Below are 26,064 nucleotides of genomic sequence, written 5' to 3' on the forward strand. Positions count from 1 at the left end.
ATCCCTGACTTTTAACAGCGACCCAAGACCTTTGATATTGGCAAGTCGCCAATTTTTGGGCCAGAACGCCCTTATATCATTACTCATTAATGATAGACTTGTTTTTTTTTTTAGTACAATTTATTTCGTAGTGAATGGTACTACCAAATTAACCAACTTTAATTTCTTTTCTTTCAGCTTACATTTTCGATGTGCCTATCCGAAAAGAAAACGAGCAGAGGTGAAACGACTGCTGATGCTGAAAAAATTAGGGCAGCAGTATTAGCTGTAAAGGAAATTTTTCAATCAGTTAGAGCAGCTGCAAAAGGTTTTCAAATACCGTTTGGAACATTGGTCCGATACTGCGCCAAGCACCAGCAACATATGAGCCTAACCTGACATCAGTGGCAACGATAAACTGTAGCAGGTAACTATGTTTTAAATCTTAATTCTACAAAGGAGATTAGTGTTATAATTATTTATCAACAGCATTAATACTAAAGGAACCAACAAGTTTATTGCCCATGCGTATGCGCTGTTGTTTATTTTTGAGGAAGATAAATTGCTAAGGGAGCATTTCTTGAGGGCTTTGAAAATTTATTTCGGCCTAACTCCAAAGAAAGTTCGCAGGTTTGCACACACTTATGCCATAGCTTGCCATCACACAGTTCCAGATTAATGGCTGGAATTTGAGATATCTGGGGGTCCCAACTGGATTACCTTATTCATAAAAAGAAACAAAAGAGGTGCAACTGGATCAGAATCAGAGTATGATATGTGCGACTGGATCCGTGCTCGAAACCTGCCCCTTGGTCGACTAAAGAGTAGTCTTTTTTAAACAGTCGTGAACCGTCTCAGGAGAGCTGCTCAGCCAGAGAGTGTTCTTGAACGGCGAGAGGTTTTGGTAGATGACTATCAAAGGCAGAAGTCAGAATATTTTCATTTGGTCAGGGCATCATAAAGGAATTCTTGGAGTTCTTTTGTTAAAGAGCAAGGAAATGAGGATCGTTGGAGTGTTGAGTATAGAGTCCTATGGCATAAGTGTAAGAAAAAAAACATTTTTTCCCGCTCTCTGGAACCAGCAGGGTGTTTTTTTCTAATAAAGCAGAAATTTTAAATATTTTATTGATTTATTGCCGGATGATGTTGTGACTAATGAAACCTCGTATCATCTGCAAATCGGAGAGGAAGTTGCTGCTTTTCGCTCTGATGTTTCATCTGCGAAAATTATAGATTATAAATTAGAGATACGTCAGGTAATTTGCAGCTCTTTGTCCTTTCTGTCGGAATTTGTCTTGGTTGTTTGACTAGAATTTTTAATAGAATGTTCTTTGATGAATATTTCCCTGTTTGTTGGAAAAAAAATTCTTACATTTTTTTAAAAAGTTGGTGATAAAAAGACCCTACCGTGAGCTCATCGTACAGACCTTTTGTGCTCCTGCTAGTTAATTTAAACGTTTTATATCTTCATATTAGTGATAGATTGAATTCTAAAAATTTGTTAATGGATGATCAATATAGTTTTTGCCTAGGAAGGGGCATGGAAGATGCTGTTCTTCAGGTTATGATAATTTTTTCTTATAGTAAGTCTGAGTATGGCTTAGGTATATTTTAGGATATATCTGAAGCTTTTAATAATCTGTGGTAGTCCTCTGATCTGTTTCAGCTGCAGAAATACTGGTTCAGCTGCGGTAAATAGTAATTGTTATACTGAACACTTTTTACTTTATATAAATAACGTGATATTTTAGGCTTAAATTGGGAACAACATATTGAGAAAATGTCAAAAAAACTTTTTTTTCATACGTTTGAAGGGTTTGCTTGCAAAAAACCTTTAAAACAAATACAAGCTTATCCTTGGGAAGTGACATAACCATACAACATAAACGAACACTAATAATAATATGACGCCATTATAGAGTAACATTATTTAAAGAAATAGTTTTGGTAATCTTGAGTCCAATTTTGACGACTGAAAATAGAGCAACGTAAAATTTAGTCACGGATAAGTAAACCACCCTCAAGGTAGCGTATTTTTAGAAAGATATATCTGAATATCAATAACTCATTTCTTTACTTGTTTACTTTAATAATAAGATGTCATATTTTTGTTGACTCTTTTGTAATGTAACTGGGTTACCTTGTTAATCATGTGAAAGTTAAAAAAAATACATATTAAATTATACGCTGTTATTACTACGACATTCCAGAATCATTGTCAAGTAAATTGTAAAATCTCAGAATTATTTGAACAATTTCTAAGCTAAATTATGTATCATATTAGTAGAATTACCTATATGAAATAAATTCCATTATTTTATTACACGTTTTCAGATTTGAGAGCGTGTTTATATAATCAAAATTTATTTAATTAACTTTACGAGAACTTTAGTCATTATTTGAAGCATTTATATAATCTTTAAATTTAATTATGTTATTTTATGTATTAAAATAGCATAATTAACTTTTACTTTACTTTTTTTAATATTAATTGATCGTGTATATAACTATTTTAAAAATCCTTAAAATTGTTTTTTAGTATCCCCTGAAGACCCTACACGTTTTCCTATATGGGAAGCCTGTTTATAAATAATATAGATTTAATCTTTCTTTTCTTTCAGAAAAATATTAGTTTACTTTTTATAGCATGTTTGTTTACATCATTTACTGAAAAATCAGTAGAATACACAACAAAATATTGTTTTTTGTCTGAGTTATAGCTAGATTATAATTTATTTTTTATAAAGAATTTGCTGAAAAATAAGATTTCTTTTTCACAGAATTTGTGAATAAAGCAAATGTATTGATTTGGATGAATAGTTGATTGTTAGTTAGAGTATTGATTGTGCTAGTTACGGATTTTACATTTACGGCTATCTTATTCGTACTTATTTACAAAGACGGACGTATATGTATTTGTATGTGCATTAAGTATAGTAGTGTTCGTTCAGTAAAATTTATCATTATTTTTTCAATTCATCCATATTAGGAAATGTAGGTTAGTTTATTATATTTAATTTTTTTCTTATAATGTAATAAAAAATGTTATTGCCGGTTTAATACTACTGCAGATGCAATGGAAACATCCATCCAATATTGACTGTAAAAATATACTTATATAGATTTTTCTTTATTAAAATGTCAGGAAAGACTGCCGATTCAAAGTTAGCTTTATTGCATAAAGTTTGCTGATTGGTATCACATTAATAGGTTTAATTATACTGAGGCTACGAGTTTCATATAAAGAAAGACTTTTTTGGAGGGAATTTTAAAATATTTTATATAACATTAATTAAAGATTTTCACTAGTTTAAACTTGTGTAGTGGTTTTTTATTTTGTAAAAAAGTAAGGCAGTTATTTAAACAAATTAATTAAACTTAAATTATCATAAAAAAAATTTAAAAACATAAAAGTTTCAAAAAGTGAAATAGAAGTCAATTTCTTTGATCAGAATTTTCCAGTAGCTGTAATAATATTTTAATTTTAATTTATTACTTCAGAAAAAAGTTATAAGTAACAAAAATTATGGTATTATCTAAAATCATTAAAATGTATAAGGTTTTTATTAAATATTTAATTAGTAGGCTTAATTTGTGAACTTTTAAACGGTTTTCATTGTAGTTTATTATGTCTTATTAATTTCTGTAGAGTATTCTCTCTTTGCATTCTAAATTATTTTAATTTTTCTTTTTAAATTTTTATTTGAACCTTAAGTAAATTGTATTAAATAACTTCACATTAAAAAGGAATCCCCATTGAGATTCCTCAAAAATTACATGCTAGTATTATGAACTGCTGAGGGTAGAACGTAGAAGTATAACAGAAAAAAAACCGACAGTGTTTCAAAACCGACTAAAATCTACAATGGTAGATTTCAAAAATCTACCATTTTTGGTAGATTGATGAAACACTTAGAAAAGAAAAATTAAACCCGATAAAAGTTAAAAATTAACGTGAAAACAGAAACTGAGACGAGGTAGTTTATTTAAACTGCAGAGTTACTTAGATCTAGAACATCTAGCCGTTACGGCTTAGTGGTTAACGTGATGATTTAGCCAAAGTTCATATTATTTACTTATTGCTGCTTATTGTTTGTTCATATTGTTGCTTATGATTGTTTAAATTCATTGAACAATAATAAAAAAAAGAAGATAAATGTTATATTCGTAAAAATGGATCTCCCATGTTAACCAATTTTCATCAGATTTCATTTTATAACTAAATACACTTTAATTTATTATTACTAATATTAATTTTATTTTTAATTACATATTCTATTTCATAGCTTTAAATGATTTTATTTTCCTTGTGGTATTTTATTTGTTATATAATTTTCTTGTGTAGAATATGTTTTTTTTATGCCATTAGTTTTACTGAATAATTTTTTTTTCAAATCGCTGGTAAAACCTTTTGAAGTTAAAAAAAAAATTATGGTGTTTCAAAGTTGTATTCATTTTTGTGTGATATACTGTTAAAGCAACTGTTTTAGATAACTAATTGTTAAATCTTGAAACGTGTTTTTTATTTATTGTACTTCCATTCTGAGAAATTTAATAGGATTTCTTTCCTCTTTAGATTTTATTTATACTAAAACAAGAATAGGTGTTTTTTAACTTAATTTGAAGGGAAGTTGTACAAAATCTTTTATAAGTTAAAAATGTATGTGTTTTTAGTTAAGCTCAGCTTTTCATGAAATTGTTTGGTCTTAATATTAGATGACTTTTATTTTAGTGCCAGAGTTCAGAACACGTAAGAATAGAGAACTGCAAATCCACTTGCTGGATTTGTTTTTGTAATAATTTTATTATTCACTTAACCGATTTTTATATTTTATTTTTAATTGATGATAAAAATAATTTTAAAATCATTACCATATTTCAAACTGAAACGTTGACTTCATAATTGACGTACTTAGACTTAAATATTTGTAGATTTCACTGTTTTTAGCAAACGACGGCGACTCAGCTATACACCTCGCTAGTTTGTTCTGATACATCTGTATGATTTCAACATTTGTCTTGCTCGCCGTGCCCCATAGTTGGACTCCATATTGATTTCAAAATAGCTGATTATATTATTAATCAAACATAACTCAGACCTCCTGCCCAGCAACCAGTACATTTCCTTGAACTTCATGTTAAACTGCTCTCTCTCACATGAACCTTCCCCGGCAAACGACGACTCAGGTGAAGACGTAGGTACGTACACTTTCAGTACATTCATTTCACTTTCAACGGGATTAAAATGTCATCAAGGTGGACCCGTGGGCCGTCTTCTCTCCTCATTACGACTGTTACATGGCTCGAGTTAGCTTGACTAATCCTTATCTTCCTTGTACGCAGCCGTATTTTGATTAGATTTAATTCGGATTGAAGATTAATTGAGGCCACAGTTGGATTGTCATCAAGAGCTAGAATAGCCGTGTCATCGGTAAAAGAAGGCACAGTGACTTCATTATCAATCGGAATATGTATAGACAGGTCCCAAAACTGAGCTGCGGAACCCATGACTTAGTGTTGAAGAGTACTGATAATGCTTGATTATATTTTACCTGGAAGAAACGCCCAATCAAGTAGCAAGAAAAATAAGGTAATAAGATTGAGGAAGGTTTTTTTATTAATTAATATAAAAGCCCAGGCAGCCAGACCTTGTCAAAAGCATGCTGGATATATAAGAAGGCTGCCGAACAGTATCTCTTCTCCTCTAAGCTCCTGCTGATGTTGTTAATAAGTCTGTGCATTTGCTCAATAGTGGAGAGCCCACTAAGGAAAACGAAAGTGGATCTGAACTAACGTGGCTCTGTTCCAGAATAGATCACATACTCCGAAGAAATAACCTGTCATATACCTTCGACAAAGACAGTACCTTCCGCAATAGGCTTATTGAACCGTACGAGGATATATCAAACATATTTATCCGGTTTTGGAACCGTAAGTATTTGTGGAGCTTTCCACTCGGTAGAGAAGTACGTAGTCCGGAGGGTACCGTTAAAGAGGTGAGTTATGTACTGGTTAGCTGTGGAAGGAAGCATGAGTAGCATCTTAAATTTTAAAGGAGTAACATTTAATGTGAAGTTGTATTTTTATAATTGTGACATACTCTATGATACACTACTCTTACAGGAAAACTATTTAAACTGTGTAAATAATTTAAAAGGCGTAACTTATAGTGTCTGCGGGACCTAGATATTCTTAAGCAGCTGTTACAATTATTCTGTGAAATCAATTAAAACTACTCTTTTCACTATTGTAGAAGTTAAAATTTATTTCTTATTGTCTTTTTGACTGAAATTATCTAACGTGATATGTAATAAAACTTGACAGGTGAACCGGCTTGACATCTCAGTTAGAAATAAGGAGTCTTAAAGAAGTTATTAAATTTTTTTTAAAGTATACGATATTAAATGTAACTTTGACGTATGCGCCTGAAAAACATAACTTTTTTATAAGAAAGAATAAGTCAAAAAGAATGTCACATCTAAAAATTAATTCTCAACAAAGAAAGGAACTTGTTATTATGTTGTCAAGTTTAGAGGATCTAAAAGACCATCTCCGGTAAAGTCCTCAGAAATAGAAACGGAGGGGGTGGTGTGGTGACCGGGATCGTCACAAGGCGGGTGACTTCCTCTACAGTGGTCAGGAAGTATCCTGAAAAAATGCCTGTAAGAAATGAAAAAAAACTTTAACAAATTTTTGTTAGTTTTTCATAATTGTTCTAGGTAGATGGGTACAGTTAGTAGTTGGTTTTTTGTTTTTTAATAATTATTTTATTTCTCTTTGCCTTTATTAATACATAAAATATCTCAAATTTTTAAGTGCATAAACATATTTAGCAACCCTATTTTCTAAATCAAACATATAAAAAATTCTAAAATTTTAAATAAATTTATCATACACACCGAATTTATTTATTTTTTTAGAGTTTGTTAAAAATATTTCCTCATTTATCAGTCTGTACTTATAATTCTCATTCACCTATACACACATTTGAATTCAAATGATTAAATACTGTATAGATATAAACAGACTCAATAACACGTAATGATTTTTCCTATTGCAAGGAAATGTTAGGCGAGTGATTTTTAACATTTTAATTCACTGAAGAAAGAATCTTATCTTGTGAAAATGTAAGCAATCACGTTTAAAATCAGTAACTACATATTGCAGGTGATAATAACGTCCCTAGCTGTTTACCAGTTAGATTAAAAAAACAACTTATTATTCAGTTATTGTAATTTTTACCTTACTATTCTTTTCTGCATTATCACTTTTAGCCGAGGATAATAAAAAAACTAAATATTAGAGGAAATATAGAATTTTCTTTTTGACTGAAGATATTATTTACCATAGAACCTTAAAAAAATCTGTTTCTGTAGCTAGAAAAGTTAAATTAAAGGGAAAAGTATGGTGATTATATCAAAAATAGGTTATAATGTTTTTTAAAAATCTTTTACGTTTTAGAGTCCAACTAGTTCATCTAAACCAAAAACCATATGTATGAAAATGTATGTATGTATGTATTTATGTCTCATTGCTTTTGGCGTTATATTTCAAGATTGATGAAACCGATTTTCTGCAAATATGGCTCAAATATTTCTACAAATGGAGCATAGATCATATTAATTTTTCTTTAGAATTTTAAGTGGGTGGGGGATATTGCGAAAAAACTTATTTTGATTTTCTTCAGACACAAATTAGAGAAAAAATTATTAAAGAAAATTTTTTACTTACAATGCATGTATAAATAATTCAAAAAACATACATAAATAATTCAAATCAACTCCCCACTCTTATGTATTTTTGATTTTTTGTTTTATCTCGACTTGAATATTTTTCAAAATGTTTTTGAAAGTTTATAGTTCATATATAGAGCTCTCAAGAAATTTTAAATTAAAAAAAATATATATTGACCTTGAATCTAAAATGCAGAAAAGTTGTTTCTTAATTTTCTTTTTCTTATTTTAGCCTTCATTGAAGGGTCTGTTAGAGAAAACTTTAGCAGATTTCTTAAGTTTAACGTAAATATGAATATTATAAAAGCTTTTTCTTAAAATTTATACACCACCTGAATTTTACCGTCAGAGTGAGAAAGAGCCTAATAGAAATCCAATTTTTTTTTCAAAATTTAGGATTTTTAATACTTAAAACTTATTTTTGTAATCACTATAACCAATAAAAAAAGCCCCCTTGATACTTGAGCGCCTAAACCTTAAAAAATTCGGAAAAATTATTTAGTTTTTTAATCTCAACGCTTATAAACTAATTTCTGAAAATATTTGCGTATTTAAAAGAGTCTTTAATACGGAAAAATTGTGCAAGAAGATGTAATGATTTTATAAGGCCATTTTATTTAACAAATTCGTAGAATTTTTAACGATTTTAATTTTTTTACAACTTTGTTTTAATTTATTATATTTTATAAATTTGTTGATTTTTTTATGATATTACGATGCTACTTTTTTTTAAATTTGTAAAATAAAATATGACCATTGACTGGCGTAGCTGGAAAGTCATATAATACTTTTCCTGATTTTTTTTAAAATCATTTTAAATTTCAGATATTGTGGTGCTTTTTATAACACTGTAGAGTAGGCGTTTTACTGAAGTAATCAGATTTATGATAGTATAAATAATCAAATATAAATAAATGAAGCAAAAATGATTATTTTTTCTACAATTTATATTGGTAAGATGATTAAAAAAAATGTACTCGAATTATTTTATTTGTTAAAAATCGGTAATAATAATAAAAATATCCATGATAATATTAATTTAGTTTTATTATTTTTTTTTTACAATGTATACTTTCTTGTTACATTATTTTATATACAATATAATAAATATAATTATTTATAATTTTCGACAGTTATTAAATACAAAATAACAGATAATATATATATTAAATAAAATATATATAATAATAAACTATGATTATTAAAATGTATTTTACTAAATTTTTAAATATTTATATTTACATAATAAAGGAATTAAGAATTATTAATACATTAGAAAAAACTTATTAAAGCAAATTTAATAAGTATCCAATAAGAAGACAATTCTTATCCAATAAGAAGACACTTGCCACATTGATGCGAATATATCATATATACACTTTTAATACAAGAGTTATTCTGCACTAATTTATATATAATGATTGAATGACCTCAATATTTCTTTATATCAAAAGACTGGTTTAATGTATTGTTCATAAATACAATTAATTGTATATCTGTTCATTTTATATGTTTGTATATAATAGTGAATATATATACGTGTATATAATTTTTTGTTTTTTAGTTTTTTTTTGTGAAAAGTATTTATATCATTTATAAATAACAAAAAAAATTCCCATTGAGGTGACTCAATTATTAATTATCTAAGCTGCTAAAATTTTGTATGTATTATTTGATAACTGATTATATCTCGGTCACTGGGAGTACATTCTCTGTGACGTCAGAGAGACAAGCAGCCAATGGGGGCTCAGTATTGAGTGGCTGCTTGAACACTGCCGAGTCAACCCGATGACGCACTCCCACTCGCAGTCACATGAACGCACAAACTCCACAAACCACTTGAAACGGTGTACTACTATGTGTTAGGAGAGTTTTTAGCGCTCTGTTATTACGTATTCAACTGTTGTACAGTTATATATGAAATAAATAATCTGACGTGAAATAAAAACATAATTAATGACATATAATAATATATAAATTAACCATAAAGTACATAATTAATTATCATTATTACAATAACAATATTTTCATCATTATTATTATTATTATTATTATTATTATTACAATTATTATTTTACTATATACATTAAAATATTCCTTAAAATATAATTAATTATTACTGTACAGAAAAAAATATAAAAAATATTGTATCAACATTCATTCCTTTTGTTTTATACAAAAATCTTTGCTTTTGATTGAAAAATCCGTTTCTATAAACAAATGCGTCTATTAATTATTACAATAATAAATTTAGGTAAAAAATGATCTGTGATTAATTACTTTATTAAAAAGAATATATAATACTATTATATCAATGAATAATAAATATAGATACTTTTATAATTATTAACTAGTAACAAGAAGTAATAAATACATATATTAATATAAAACATTTAAATAAATTTTATTTTATTTCACAACTGATCTCTAAGTTATAATAATTATTATTACAATTATTAAGCAACATATATATATTATTAAAAAAACAGGAATTATACGAATAAATAAAACACTTAATACCTTAAAGAAAAATAAATATTTATTATTATTTTCAGATCGTTATTATATTAGTAATTCAACATTTTATTTATTTACATTTTTTTCTATTTACACAAATCAGATTACACATTATTTTTATTTATTAACATAAATAAAATTTATTTTTCATATAAAAATAATTATATAAATCACTGGAATGTTCGAACAGCATGGAATGAAAATATTGCACGCATTTATTAAACAGCTTCTGCTGTACATACGTACACACGTGTGCGTAAAGATTCAATGTATATGATTCATTTGCATTGTTACTTACATAAATGTATTTATATAAATACATTCATTCATAAATACAAACACACACACAGAGTGAGAGAGAGAAGCAATAGACAGTGAAATGTACTAAAATTTTAGTTCCATACATTTTATAAATGCCTGAAATAATAAAGTAAATTTCTCATAGAAATGAAATATTAATAAAATGAGGTTTTCCGAGTTTATAATTTATTTTCAGTTTAATTTCCTTCGTTAGTACATGAGATTCTATTTAATTTAATAACGGACCGTTGCTCTGGTATATTCAACAGCATATATTTGTTTTTTTATTCGAGGCTTACAGTATGAGCAAATATTATTTTATATCTCATGGCTGGTTAAAAGTCGTTAGAAGGTATCATTCGTTTTGTTAATGGATACGTAAAAACAAAATCTACATTACATGGGATGTAGTACATTATCCATTTTCTTAATTAGCGTTCCCCAAAAAAAAAAAATAAAAAAGAAAAAAACCAGCAATTTTCTTTAAAAAATTTGCAACGAAGAATATAATTTACCAGTATTCATTATTATTTCTCTTGTAACACACTCGTAAAAGAGTATTATATTGTGATTAAGAAAGGTGAACTTTTGTTTTTTGTATGTAGTCTTTATGAAGTGATTTTGTTAATATTTTATTAGATATGCCTGTGTTTAGATTTTTAACATTTAGGGAAGTAAGAAAATTAGCACTATTAGTTCTTCCTTATACTGTTACATCTCAGTATTGCTTGAAAAAACAAACTGATTACCCAGAAGAGGACGCAATACTGATTAGAGAGAACTACATTTACGCTGAGGGCTACACTCGCTTTTACTGAATGCATACGAAAAAGGTTAGTTTGATGCGTTACTATATACCAAATTCTACAAAGCTTTTAAAAATTTAATAAAACCCTTATTAAATAAATAAACGTTATTAACCCAATAAATAAAACTATTTGAAACAAACTGAATATTTCCCAAAAAAAGTCTATAAATAATAATCTATTGTATGTTATATATATCAATATTGTAAACATAATTAATGAAGTTATTGTACTATTACTTCATGTTCTTTTATTAATTAAAATTGAATTTAATCACTTCTTCTTGTTATAATATTTATTTACTGACTGAGCAAAATGGTGTCCTTTTTGTAACTCGTCTGTCAATAAGTTTTGCGAAGCAGTTATGTTTAAACAATCTCTGATTTTCATGAAATTATCAATTAAGTTTCCTTAATGTGGAACGACATTTATACAAAAGAATCTAAATAAAATTTTCTCTTTTTAAAATACAAGCCATAAGGCTATTAAATTACAGCGTTAAATGTTAGCTAATTCTCACCGATTACCTAATTGGTGAGTATTTTTTGTGCGTAGTCTAATACGTTGTAAATGTTAACTTTTTGTTTATTAGTTGTACTTTTATTATATTGAATAATATTTAAAAAAAAATTGTTTTTGAGATACTGAATTAATTAAAAATATTTAAATTATCCTTGTCGCAAGGAGATATAATGAAATTTCTTCTTAGTTAGTCATCCAGTCATTGATGTTTGATGACCGTAGAAAAAATACTTGCTACTAAAAATTATTCGATTTTATACTTTATTTTAAATAATTTCCATTTAGTTATTCAATTTTCTTGAAGCGCTTAATTTCTTAAATTCAAACCAAAATGAATGATCATGTTGATCTCATAACATAGTTAATGTTATGAGAATGTTATGTTATGTCTAAATTGTAATGTACCTCTAATCAACGATTTTCTACTGTTTTTTCTTGATCCTATGTGTGCTGTGGTAGTTTCTCTTTTTGTTCTTAATTTTTCAAACACTCGGTTAATCAGTTAGTTTTGAAAAATTAAATAGTACAGTATACGTTTGTTAATTTGTATTAAAAAATAAGTTTTTATAATTAGTAGTCTTTTTTTTAATTGAAGGACGAAAGAAATATGCTAAAAACACAAATAAAAAAAAGCACTAAAAGCACTTGACTGATAATTTATACCTATATATACATATTATAAAAGAATATGTTCTGCTATATTCATAATCAACGCCCAGCAAAAACTACTGGAGATAAGTTGATGAAAATTTGTATACACGTTGTTTGTACACAATGGGAAAGATTTTTTGAAACTCCCAGTTTAGAGAGTGAAAATGGAATAACAATAAATTTGAGAAGATTGTGGGTTTCAAAATTGTTGCCTCATCTTAAAGTAATAATTATAACTGGTTAAAAATGTATTTTTCCCGGTTGTTAGCGATACCCGACAAACACCACTAGCTGTTTTGTCGTTTACATGACATCTAGTGTTTTGAATTTCTCGGTAACTAATAAACATATCAATTTGGTTTTTGGTGTGTTTATCATGTGAATATCTAAAAATCAGTTTCTAGATTTTTCGAAATTCAACCTTGAAAAGTTATAAATTTTCCACATTTCCGACTATACTAAACGAGATAGTCACGAGATTTAGGCTTGCAAATTCTTTTCAGATAAATATCTAAAAACCATTTTCGGGCCTTTTTAAATTTCGATTTTTTAAGGGGTGCGACGGTGTAGTTTGGTGCAGCGGCTCAATCAGTGCAGCCACTGCCAATGTTATTTAATGCGTCAGGCTGCATCTACCTTCGGTTACTTGATTAAAAAATATAACATAAAAAAAAATAAAAAAAGAGAAACGAAATACGATCACCTCCTAGTAGTGTTTGTCTACAAACTAGAGAATTTATCAATATATTTTAATAATTTAAAATATAATGTGTTTATGATGAAGTGCTGCTTGGAAGAAATTTCAGGCGTGTAATTTACATGTTAAAACATGAATATCAAGTACATGGAAACTTATCCTTTCCCGTTGAAAATAAACAATTTTTTTATTTTTTACAATTTAATATCTGTAAACTTCAGCTTTAAAAAATCAAACGTAATTATTTTTTACTTTAAAATTACGCTTCATGATATATTTATTGCTTTGCAAATGATAGATAACTGAAAAATTACTTTTGGTCCAGAAACGTAAATATTGAGTAAATACAGTGATTAAAGACTATTTAATAGGGCACTTTTTTAGATTTATTTTGTGCTTTCCATTCAGGAGTGTAGTCAAGTGAAATTAAAAATTAATCCAAAAAAGCCAAAATTTTTCAGAGATGAATTTAGAAATTAAATGATATTACACGCATTAAATAATTATTAAGCTTGAGATTCATCATGAGGTTCTATGTATCTAAAGCTTGGGTAATAAAAAAAGTAATAGTAATTTGTGATTTAAACATTACTAACGACCATTCAAACCAAATTTTTAAATAAAACTTTTTCTTAGAAAAAACTATTTCATATTTTCTCGGTGGTTCTGATTAATTTCATCGAGTGACATAAAACGACAACAAATAAATAAATTAAAAAAATATTGTTTTATGATACAATTCGGTTCGGTGTGCCGTTACAAAAGTTTAACTTTCAAATTAATATCATTGCTGTTAGTCGAGGACATATAACATAGTTGTCGTCTTGTTACGGATCATCATATTATTACCAAAGTCGAGGGTTGCTTTTCTATATTATTGAATTAAAATAGTACATTATGCAACGAGCCTATAATGTTATCTAATAATATTGGGTGCGAATTAAGTTATGGCAAGAGCCTTGACGAGTGTGGTAAACTTGGAAAGAATGCATTGATGGCCATTACAGAGAGTAGTATGCCGTATTTTTTCCAGCTAAGAAAATATTGGGATTATTGATTTAAATTAATGATAAAATACGCTTTTTAACATTTAAAAAAAAATACATTAAAAAATACATTTCTGGGTCAGTAGATTAGTATTCATAAATTCTGCCTTTTCTTTAAATCGATCGGTGTTAAAGACATTTCTTCCTCAGAATCCCACATAATTAACTGAAGAATAAACAGTGTAGTATAGCAAGTTTAGTTAATAAGAGTTATTTATCTCATAATAACCTCAATATGATACAGGTTCCAGTAGCGTAATTCAAACGTTATAATAGATATAGAAAAACTTTTTTACACACCAAGAAACGTTTTGTTTATATTTTTATAAAACTATAAAAAATACACAACTTTTTCGTCCTGTTTGTCGTATGAGTGACCTCGATATTCTGAAAAATTATTTTTGTTTTATTTATTATTTTGTTATTCTCAATGTATCGAAATTAAACAACTTCCTTTTTTATTTTAGGCGTATTCAAACTAATTTTCTCTTCTAGCAATAAATTCAATTTTCTTTTAACTTTAATTTTGCCTAACAAGTGATGGAATAAGAAAATCTTAACGTTTTTTTCTCTTTAGATAGTTCCCGATTGCATTTTCATATTTTTTTTCTAACCTCTTATATTTGTTAGTTAATAAACAATAACAGAGACTTACTGTATCTTTGTTACCACTTTCTTTCTTAATTTTATTCAGAAGAAAGTAGTAAAGTTTATTTTCTATTCTAAGTTTTTTTTTACTCAATATCGCCACATAAGCTTAAAGCTTGTGCATGGGATATGGAATTGGAAGTTTTGTAGCGTATGAAAAATGCCATGCCTGATCGGGATTCGAACCCGGGACCTTCGGATGAAAGGCCGAGACACTACCACTTGCGCCACTGAGTCCGGCTAAATTAGCTGTACTCAAATTCTTGTACATTATATGCAAGTCTTTTTATCTACATTTCACTTTCATTTTTTCTTAATAATATATAGGTGAAACACGTACTTTATTCCTTATTAAGAATATTAAGCTCTCATTGTTTATTAATTCGGACATGATAGGACTTAAAAAACGTTTTCTTAGTCTGAAGGAATATTGTAATTATTTTTTCGCTGTAACAAACCGTTTTACAACATCTCTTAACATTTTCGCATCCGCCGAAACGAAGAAAGTATGAGAAAGTTATTTTCTGTTTGCATCTTTTACATGCTACTAATTTTGCCTCTTTTCTGCAGAAAAAGTTGAGAAATGCCATCGTCATAGCATATTTGATAGTTGTACGATATTTGACGGCTGTTTACGTTATTTTTTTTTTATTTCTTTCAAAATTTTTATTGGTTTTATTATTTTAGCGATTATCGTTCTTATTGCGTGACGATTAAAGGCATAATTTTAATTTTATTCTTATAACGAAAAGATGCAAAATATACTAAAAAAAATGTAAACTTATCGTAACTGTTTTATTGCGGTGTTTCTAATAAATGATTGACGAAAAAATCAGAACGATTTGAATATAGTATTTTATTTATTTTACGTAACAAAGCTATTTTATTAATTAATAAATTAAAAAGTATGAAAAAAGTATAGTACCGTTAAAAAGAAATGAACGGAAAAAATATTTTGAAATAAGTAAATAAAACTAAAAAAAAAAAATTAATGTAGATGAACTAAAAACCAATTCTTGAACTATTAAGAGAAAGTCATGCTGTGGCCAGAGTAGTTAAATTAACATACATCTTCGCTGCTAAAAGCGGAAGGGATTGCATATTCAGGACGTAAAGTGTACAAAAGCAACGGCGATGGCGGAGCCTCTGCGTCGTACATACTAGGATAAATGCACTGAATGGTACTAGTAATATTTTACAATTAATAAATGAGTATATATTTATAAATGTAATTAATTATAAATTTGTACAGGTATTTGAAAATAAGAGAAAAATAATAAAAATACAATCTTTTAAAAATGTTCAAACTCCCTGCTGTGACGTGATTGAGTTACATACTTACTTTTATACCAGTTTTGGTCAGTGCCTTATAATAAAATTACTTGATATTGCTAGATATTGCTTGTGAACATGCATTATCGTTTTTTTTTTTTCAGTAATAGATTTATATTGTGACTATATATTCTTAAGCATCTTTCGCATATAAATAAATCTTAATTTGCAAAGAAACTTTAATAATAAATATGTTTTCTATTTTCATAATGGATACAATTTCTCATTTTAATAATAATCTGTTGAAAGTCTGATGTTTTATTACGGAAATAGTTTCTTTGACAGATAATACCGTTTGAGATGCCATATTTTATCAACATACTAGCAGACTCGGAAATGCTTCGCTATTGCTAGATTTGAGTGTGTGTGTGTGTGTATATATATATATATAGATTAAATTAACACAATTGAAAGTCTGAGAAAGCATTAAAAAACTGAACATTACGGAACTTCACAAAATTTGACCTTTCCCTTTGTCCCTTTCCACAATTTTTCCCTTTCCCCTACCCCCTTTTCCTTTTTCCCATCTTCCCGTTTTCCTGTTTTCCCTTTTCCCGCGCGTAAATCGGTCCAGTAGATTTTTAGTCTGTAGCGGGCACACATACAACATTGATTTTATGTATTTATAGAAGAAGAAAATCTGTTTGTATATTTGTTTGTTTGTTTCGTAAATAACTTGACATTGGTGCCAGCTAGCGGGTTCATTTTTTTGCTAATATATCATTTATATATTAGAAAATTTCTAAATATTTTGTAATTGAAAATTTAGAGCTTAAAGACGCACATTTAAAATAATACATGGAAAAGTAATATTTAAGAATTCGCTACTAATAAGGAATTTTTGTAAAAGATATATGTAACATATGCCTAATTATTAAATGCTTTTTTGGAATAATGCAGAATAGAATAGGATTTAATTAGGTATTTTTATGTATTTTTTGTATCTTGGAATTTTAATATGCTTTTTTATAATTTTATAATGTTTTTTAAAAAAATTATCTAAGTTTTAAATAAGATTTGTTTCGTTAACAAACTATAGCGTAAATAATTAATTCTGGTTATTTAACTGTAGCAGCGGTTTTTATAAAGCACTATGGTACAGCACACACTTAATCAGCTGGAAAGTTCAGTGAAATTACAAGTTGATTCTAAATATATACGTTGAAAGATGATTCTAATTATTTTATTAATTTTCTTTGAAAAGTATAATCAAAACAATGATTTTCTCTATAGTAGATTTTAATCAAAACGGTGAAACTTATAATGTTTATTCAAATAAAGAAATAATTCTGAGAAAACCGAGGGCGTATAACTGAATTATGATTTAATATTTCTATTACACCTCGATCTTTATGCCTGTTAACAAGCTCAGGGTTGAATAGTAAGACTCGGCAGCTCCGTACGGAGCTGCCGTTCGTGCACGGGTGGACGGTGGTGATTAAGTGCGGGGACTCTGGATCCCCTGAGCTAAAAGACTGAGTCCCGGCGGGGCCGTCCCTTCGTGAGTGTCCCCGTTAGAGACCCGGTTGCTGGATGATGAAGGCCGGGAACGGCATAGCCGGGCCTGGCGTTTCCCTCATCTGGCGACTAGAGACGAAGGTAATTCCCGGAATCGTGTTAATGCTTAATTGCGGGTCTGATTCCGGGAGGCAGGATAAATACAAAAAAAGCAATAAAAAGCCTGAATTAACTTTTAAGTGTGAATTAACTTCCTGCTCTATACGTTATATTTTCATCGCGAAATCTGATCAGGCTGTGAAGATTCGAGGTGCATCAATCTATTAAATTGATTTTATAATAATTTTTAGAAGTCTAATCTTATTGAAATTTTTATTATTTAGATATCTTAAGTTATCATCAAAATTATAAGATTACTATTCCGAAATATCTCGATCAAATATTTGTAAATAAAGACGAAAGGAAGTGTTGCTTTGTTTTAGATGTTGATATTTAATTATGCTATAGAATATTTATTAAATACAAGATCCTTTGAAAATTCTATATAATTTTTCACATTACAGAAATTTAAAATTTTAACCTACTATTTTTTTAATTATAATACTTCAAATATTTTCAACATAACAAGTTTGTTAAGATGCTACTGCAGCGATATATATTTACAGTAAGACTCGCGGATCAATATTAACCAGATGACTGGTCTTCGATACTGTTCCAACATTAAACTGTGTGTGCGATAATAAGGGAATTGCTTTGATAAAGTTATAGATTTGTTTTTAAAATTTAATCAGTAAAATTGTTAACAATGAGAAGTATAGTCGTATCTGAATACAAAACAAGTAACATTACTAAAGCGACGTTCATGTGTAATTGAGAAAAGAAAGTAAAACAATTTACGTTTTGACAGACGTGTTTCAGATAAAATCACAAAAAATGAAGGTTGTAATAAAAATTTTGTATTTTTAAAATACTCTTGCATTATTGAAGAATTATAAGTAACAAAAAATAGTAAATCCAACATATTTGGAAGTTAACTATATTCTGTCACTTGACTGATATGAACTTATGTGAAATATATTAAATGTTTTTCTTCTAAAAAGCTGGTAGAAAATTCTTAAAACATTCTTTTTTTAAACAAAAAAATACTATTTTCGAAGGATAGTAGTTTTAATGGGTTTTCATTGTCTAGGCTTTCAGAGGTAGGTTTTTTGTTGTTTGGAAATAGTTGCCTTAGCTTCAATGAACAGCGATTTTACTAAATAGTTTATGTATTAGGTAGTTTAAATTAAAAAGAAAATGGTAAGTAAAACGAATCTAATTAAAAGTGAATTAACCATTCCAAAATGTTTTAAATAATCCATTTCGCTCTAAATCATCGCTGCTGACCGACTTCTTCAGCTTTCATTTACATCATTACGCTTTGCTAAAGTTAGATTAGGTTTCAGTTTGGTTAAGTTTATGGTTGAATTTCAGCTATAATCTCAGCTACTGCTGTGTTAAGCTTTGGATGCCGATCTACATAAACTGGTTTATATTATACATACGGTATATTTATATCGATATTGATATATGTATATATATACATATATCAATATTAATGTTTGAATATCTGTCACTAAAATTTTATTTAAATATAGAGAAAAATTAAATACAATAGATGTGAACTTAACATTAATCACTGTATTTTATAATTATTGTATTAGTAATATAAGTGAATAAAAATACATTTTCATTTAACTTTACTATCTAATGAATATAAAAATAAGACAAGTTAATCAACATTTTATAAATGCTAATTTAAAAAAAAGAAGAAAATAATACTAATATTATTATTTATAATTGCTTCAATTATAAATATTTTTGTTCCACGTCATAAGCCTAATTATAGCTAAAAAATTAAATTTTTAATAACAACATTAATAAAGGTAGGGATGTATATAAAATTAATTACATTATTTTGAGTAAAACCCATGTAATAAATTATTATTATTACACATCACAAAATTATGAATACTATCACAATAATATTTTAATTTATAAAACGATTAAAATAATAAAATTATATTATAGTAATGTATTGCGGTATTTTTAATTACTGATATGCATTTTAATAACAGTAGACATCTTATAACGAATATTGTTTTTAAAATACAAATCTGTGAATACATTTTGGTGAATATATATGGTCGATTTTTTGTGTAATTAATACTGGAAATAATAATTTTAATGGAACTGGTTTTACAATGATAATCGTATTGTTTATGAAAATGAATATATATAAAAGATGAAATTTTGGTTTCGGTTGAACATCAGACTGTCACTTCTTCCGTAAAACGACTTTTATCGTCAAGGTTTATAACGATAGCGTGAGTCCTAGCATGTCCTGATTTTAAGACAGGTCGCTGTAGTGTCTGGTTGTCTTCTGCGGCTATTACTGGAGAAGGTGCTGGACTGCAGTTTGTTAATTCCATAGCGGATAATTCATCAGGATAATCTCTTGCTGCTTCTTGCATCGCTGTTATTTTTGCGGCAAGATGTCTATTTCCAACCCTCATATTACGTTCTCTTAATAGCTCTAATTGTGTGTAGAGACGTCGAAATTCGTCCTGTTATAACAAATTAAACAATTTATGATTAATTAAAAAATGTCGACAACAAAGTTGTTATACTTTCCTGGCACTGGTTATTCTTATATAATGGAAAAATAACACATGAAAAACGTTTAAAAAAAATACATAATATTTTACTTTTTTCAACTCCCCTACTCCTAAAACCAACTCTCAAGACAATTTTTTTTCTACGTTAACTATGTTAAATGAAAGAAACTAAAAAAAAAAAATCTGCTGAAAAACGTCAACCAAAGAACATGTACATCCACCTAAGATTTCGTTTTAGGTGGTGGGGATGAATTATGATAAAATTTTATAGTAATATTATTAAGTTCAAATAAAACAAACACAAAAGTTTTAACAATTTCCAAAAACGATATTTTTAAACTTTATCAGTTCCTCTACCCTCAATACTGCCCCAGAGTATTTTTTGGGGTCGTGTAGTCTACTACTTTGCCTAGAAAGGCTTAGAAAGCTTGGTTAAAAAATATGCAATAATTAAAAAGATAGGTTTTTATTTATTTTGGGCAAAGGAGAAAATTTGGTGGGGGCAATGTTTTAGAAAAAAATTATGGTAAACATGAACGCATGTACTGAGCTTGAATATAAAGATGGGTTATAACTGAAAATTTTGAGAAAATTGACCCCAAAGAAACTATTTACCCCCACCCCTTGAAGATATTGGCCACAAATCTTTTCCTATAAATTATCTCATATACACGATTAGATGCATAAAATTTCATCAAAATCGTTTAATCCAGTCAGAATTTGGTAAGCTTCAAACACACCAACTCACGTACATACGTTCACATTTACGAACATTACCCCATCTCTTTATTTTGGAGTCCCTGTATCATCAAAAGTCGAGAAATGTAAAAACCTCTTACCCAATTTTTGAATGATTGCTTTCTTTCTTGCATCATAGCTCGGCTGTGATGCTCGGGCAGTAATATTAATTAAATTTAATGTAAATTTTGTTGTTTTTTTTTAACTTGATACCTTGCAACTTTTGTCTGTATATATTATAAACTAAATATGACATATTTATGGATATTTTTTTAATCCTAATCGGTTGTTTTTCTCCAGTGTAATTCTAAAAAGATTTGTGTAAAATTAGTCAGAAATTTCCAAGAAAAAGATTGATTTTAATAAATTTTTGTTTTCATTAATTATATAAAAGCCAAAAAAATAATGATTAAAACTGATTTGAATTGAAACAACACTTAAAATTTTATAAAGGTTTTATGTAACCTATTAACTATTTTATGTAATGCTTTAATTGATAATAAATAAATTTAAAGACAGGAAAAGTCTAAACTCTATACTCAAAGCTTAAAGTCTAAACTATTAATCAAAGATTAAAATTCCAGTTAATTGGTCATAAAAAAAAAATTCTAATAGTTAGTAATATCTATCTACTGCTGGAAATGATAATGATTACAAGAACACACTGACGCTGCTAATTAAAGATAATTTTTATCAAAGGACGTATGTTACTTTCGTATCTACAAAAATTGAATGCAACAGAGTAAAAGGAAACAATCAATTCCCTACGGAGAAATTATAAGTTAATTTGTTTTTAAAATTACTGATTCCTTGTAAGGATATATAACTATCGTATATAATTTACGCAACTAGACCAAATTTTTGTGGTTTCTCTCAGGGGGATGTTATATGGAAAATTAATAAACTCTTCTAAGAATTTATACTATAGTAACACAAATCAGATTCCCTGTAATAACATTTAACAGCCCGCGTAACTTATCCTTTCAGAACCATCGTAAACTGTGTTATAAATACAGATATTTGTGTGTTTGTAAAGCAACTGAACTGTTTATGAAGTTTAGTAAACTAAACGATCCGATTAAATCAACGTAATAAGTTCCTATAATCTTTGAAAACGATATTTGGTGTTATTTGAGAGTCAAACCCAATGATACTAACTTTTTATCATCCAGTAATCTGATTTTATAAAATAAAAATATATCTGCAAGCAAAAATCTGAAGTTTGCAGCGCAAGGAATACCAAAATATTTTTGTAATACGCATTATTTTGATTTTATGGTTTTCTATAAAATGAAGCTTAAAATCTCAGAGTATTTTTGATTACGATCTATAATGTACTCGTACATATTATTATTATTATAATCATTTAAATTCTTTGTTCATCAGTTTTTTCGTTGTTAAACCAAAAAATGTTTATCCAAGAAGTCGTTTGAATTAATGCCTTACGTAAAATTAAATTAATAACTTCATCAAAAAATGAACTGGTTTTGATGTACAATAAATCTTGTACAATATATAACATCTGCAGATTTTATATTGTACAAAATTTTATTTTGACAAAATTAATTTATCATTATTTTTGTCAGATGGAGGATGTAATAATTAAAAATGTTGAAAACATTAGTAAAAGTTCAGAAAGGTTATTGAAATTTGACCGTCATGTATGTGATGGACATATGCCTGTGTAATGAATATTAAAAAATATAACAGATATTTTATATAAAGTTTAAAACGAGACAAGATTTTACAATTTATTAAATTTAAATATCTAGTTATATAGAAAATTTATGAATATATTTATATTTATTTCTTTAATGTCTATACGTTTTATATGTATATATATATATATATATATATATATATATATATATATATATTTTGTTTTTATTTGGATAAAGATTGCTATTGATAAGTTATCTACGTATCAACATAATTTTTTTTTAGGATTACGCAACTTTTAAAAAGGACGGTCTTAAAAAATGTGCTGCTATCTTGAATTTTATAAACATAGATAGAATTAGAAAAACAAAAAAAAAGTTATAATTGCAACAATATTATTATGTCTGTTTTATGGAAATTAGTTGAATAGTCTTCTAAAAATAGTATACTCGTATACAGTAATTTCTGCTTCCTTGTAGTTTCAGTTATTCGCAATTATAAGATGTTGCTACACAATAATAAATTTAAGCAATTGACATTAGTTTACTATATTATTTTTACAGCTATATTTAAGCATTTAATACTACAGTATTACTAATTTTAAAATTTGTTTTTATATACTATTTTGGTATTAAATCGTCTGATATAAAGTTGATTGAATGTCAGAATAAAATAATGGACAGAAATGAAAAATTTGTGATACAAAATTCTAAAATCATTGAGGCGATGATTTGTGTGACAAATGGAAACCTAATCTTATTCTGTATTCCTTAAATTAAACTTTTAGCGAGATAGTAAACATTTTCAGTTTTTGAGACAGATAAATAAATAAGTATACATATTATATTATTTATACACAAACACACACACACACACACACACACACACACACACACACACACACACACACACACACACACACACACACACACACACACACACACACACACACACACACACATACACAAAAAAATACACAGAACGTAGCTTAAAATGTAAGAAGAGATTTGAAATAAGAATGAATCCTAATAAAGAGTTGAATAACACTATAAAAAAGAACCTTTTTTTGAGATCTAGGAACTGCATGAAACAAATTAACAATATTTTTTTACAATTATTTTCAACATAATAATTTGATTTTTTTACATTAATGACATCAAAACTAGATATAATAAAGTGTTGGAGATAAGAAGTTAGTGCCTCATAAAAAGAAAAAAAAGAAAAATTTTCAATAGAATTAATAGTGGTAGTTAAAAATTTTCATTGGTTTTAAGCAGAGAACAATAATGAGTTTAATGCATTTTGTTAATAAATTAGGAAATAACTAAAACGAAGACTATAATAAATTATGGGATCACTGCTATTAGTATAAAAATAAATTAGTTACTTTGTAATCAAATTTTTAGTTAATTACGTACGTTCTTCTTACTAATTTTGTTGCAAATAGATCATCCTTTTTTTTAAATTTTTCTTATTTCTTTGTTTGCAATTTTAGCCGAAACGTTTAATATTCTACAATACAGCCTTCAGCTATTACCTATACATTTGGTTCAACTGATGTAATATTAGCATTAATTCTCTTGATAATTACACAATCAGAAATTTAATTAACCACAACATGCATCAGGATATTTTATTACCTAGTACCTGAATTAAATTATCTCTATATTTATCTGTGTTTAATCTACATCTACTACATCTAAATTGTGTTGCTAAATACACAATTAACAATATTCTGCGCTATTTTGTAATGAATAGAATTTATTGAACCGTATTTATATCGTTATTAAATTTTATACGCCCTAAATTCGTATTTATTTTCCGTTGTTATTAAGTCTGTCTAATATGGTATTTTTTAACAATTTTTTTTAAATCATAGAGAGCTATTCTCCTCTATTTTAATCATTAACTACTTTTTTTTTTCATTACACGTTATAAATTTTATTTATCATTTTAAATATTTAATTGTAATAAACGGTTTTTACTTGGAAAAGGGTTTAACAAGTATTTTTGGAATGTAACTTTCTTATTGATAAGGTCAACTGATCTCATGGAAAAAGGTTACGGAGAACTATTCTCTACAACTCTTTATTTAAAGAGCCATCTTACGTCGAAAGAAAGTAACATGATTAATATGAGGGGTGTTTTAAAGTTTGGTCCGTTTTCATTTTGCCGCCTACTTGCATGATGTAAACAGATGGGGTTTGTGGAGCCTCGGCTATTTTAATCAATAGTAACCTGTTAGCAACAATAGTTTAGTCATTTTTGTTTTTTTGTTTTATCCATTTATAACAAACAACTATTGTTCGTGATTGTAATGTATAAAACCTGCTCTTGATTAATTGTTTTCATTGAATAATTTTTCATTTTTTTATGAGTATTTATAAGCAATATAGTTTATTTATGAACGATTATGTTTGGTTTAGAATGAATGATATTCTATTATTAATATTTATTTTGATTTACTATTAGGTTTTAAGTCTTATTTAAGTAGTGGTTACCCCCCTCACCATAACGTGTCACAACGTAAACATAGATCAGCTGCTGTCACCTGATCGATTTGACGCCATCGAAATTATTACTAGTAAAACTATTTATGTGGTAGAAAAGTGGATCTTTAACAACTACGGATAGAGACCCTACGAAGTTATCCGGGCATAAACTCATTCGAGACAATATTGTTAGCTATCTGAATGGCTCGGATACCGAAGATACCAATGATTAAATTCCCAATCAGGATTTCCATTATGGCAAACGATTCCAGTGCTGCATAAACCGAGAACGCCGCGGACTGCTAGTGAGATCACAAGCAATTTTTAATCATTTTTAACGCTTAGGGACCAAATACTATGAGTGACACTAAAGTAAAGAGTGCGTCGGTCATTTCAAGAAGGGAGAACGGTCATTCATGATGAGATACGTAGCGGCCGGTTATCGTTGATATTGCATTATTTGATTGAAAATAAACATGAAACATTCAAGAAAACTGGTGGATCGCCTTATCACAATTGTCTTTGATGTTTCATGATCTTTGATGTATGAGTTTTGACTGGAAAATTACATGGCAGATAGGTGCCAATGTTATCAACCAACCCACAGAAGGAAAGAACATCTTGTTGCAGTGCATGATTTTTTGCGGCGTATCGAATGTGAGGTTGATGAATTTTCTGATGGTATTGTTACCGGAGATGAAATCTGGATATCTTCTTCGAATATCGAGACAAACCAACGATCGATGCGATGGCAACATTCATTATCTCCTATACCAAAGAAGATTAAACAAGAACGTTCGGTAAAGAAGCTTTTGACTACTGTTTTTTT

At 27.9% G+C, this 26,064-nt stretch overlaps 1 protein-coding gene and 1 long non-coding RNA gene across 2 annotated transcripts in view; one reads left to right on the plus strand and one right to left on the minus strand.

Moving 5' to 3' along the window:
• Positions 1–26,064, plus strand: part of LOC142322029 (uncharacterized) — a 285,094-nt gene that overhangs the window by 201,112 nt on the left and 57,918 nt on the right. The window contains exon 2 of the long non-coding RNA XR_012755767.1: positions 178–406. This is a non-coding gene — a long non-coding RNA (uncharacterized LOC142322029). The remainder of the gene's footprint in view (positions 1–177; positions 407–26,064) is intronic.
• LOC142320982 (putative G-protein coupled receptor CG31760) overlaps positions 19,928–26,064 on the minus strand; it is a 904,980-nt gene continuing 898,843 nt past the window's right edge. Inside the window, exon 12 of the mRNA XM_075358981.1 lies at positions 19,928–20,295. Within this exon, the coding sequence (XP_075215096.1) occupies positions 19,999–20,295 (297 nt within the window). The 3' untranslated portion in view covers positions 19,928–19,998. The remainder of the gene's footprint in view (positions 20,296–26,064) is intronic.

Source organism: Lycorma delicatula, chromosome 3 (genome assembly GCF_047948215.1).
Source record: "Lycorma delicatula isolate Av1 chromosome 3, ASM4794821v1, whole genome shotgun sequence".
NCBI lineage: Eukaryota > Metazoa > Arthropoda > Insecta > Hemiptera > Fulgoridae > Lycorma > Lycorma delicatula.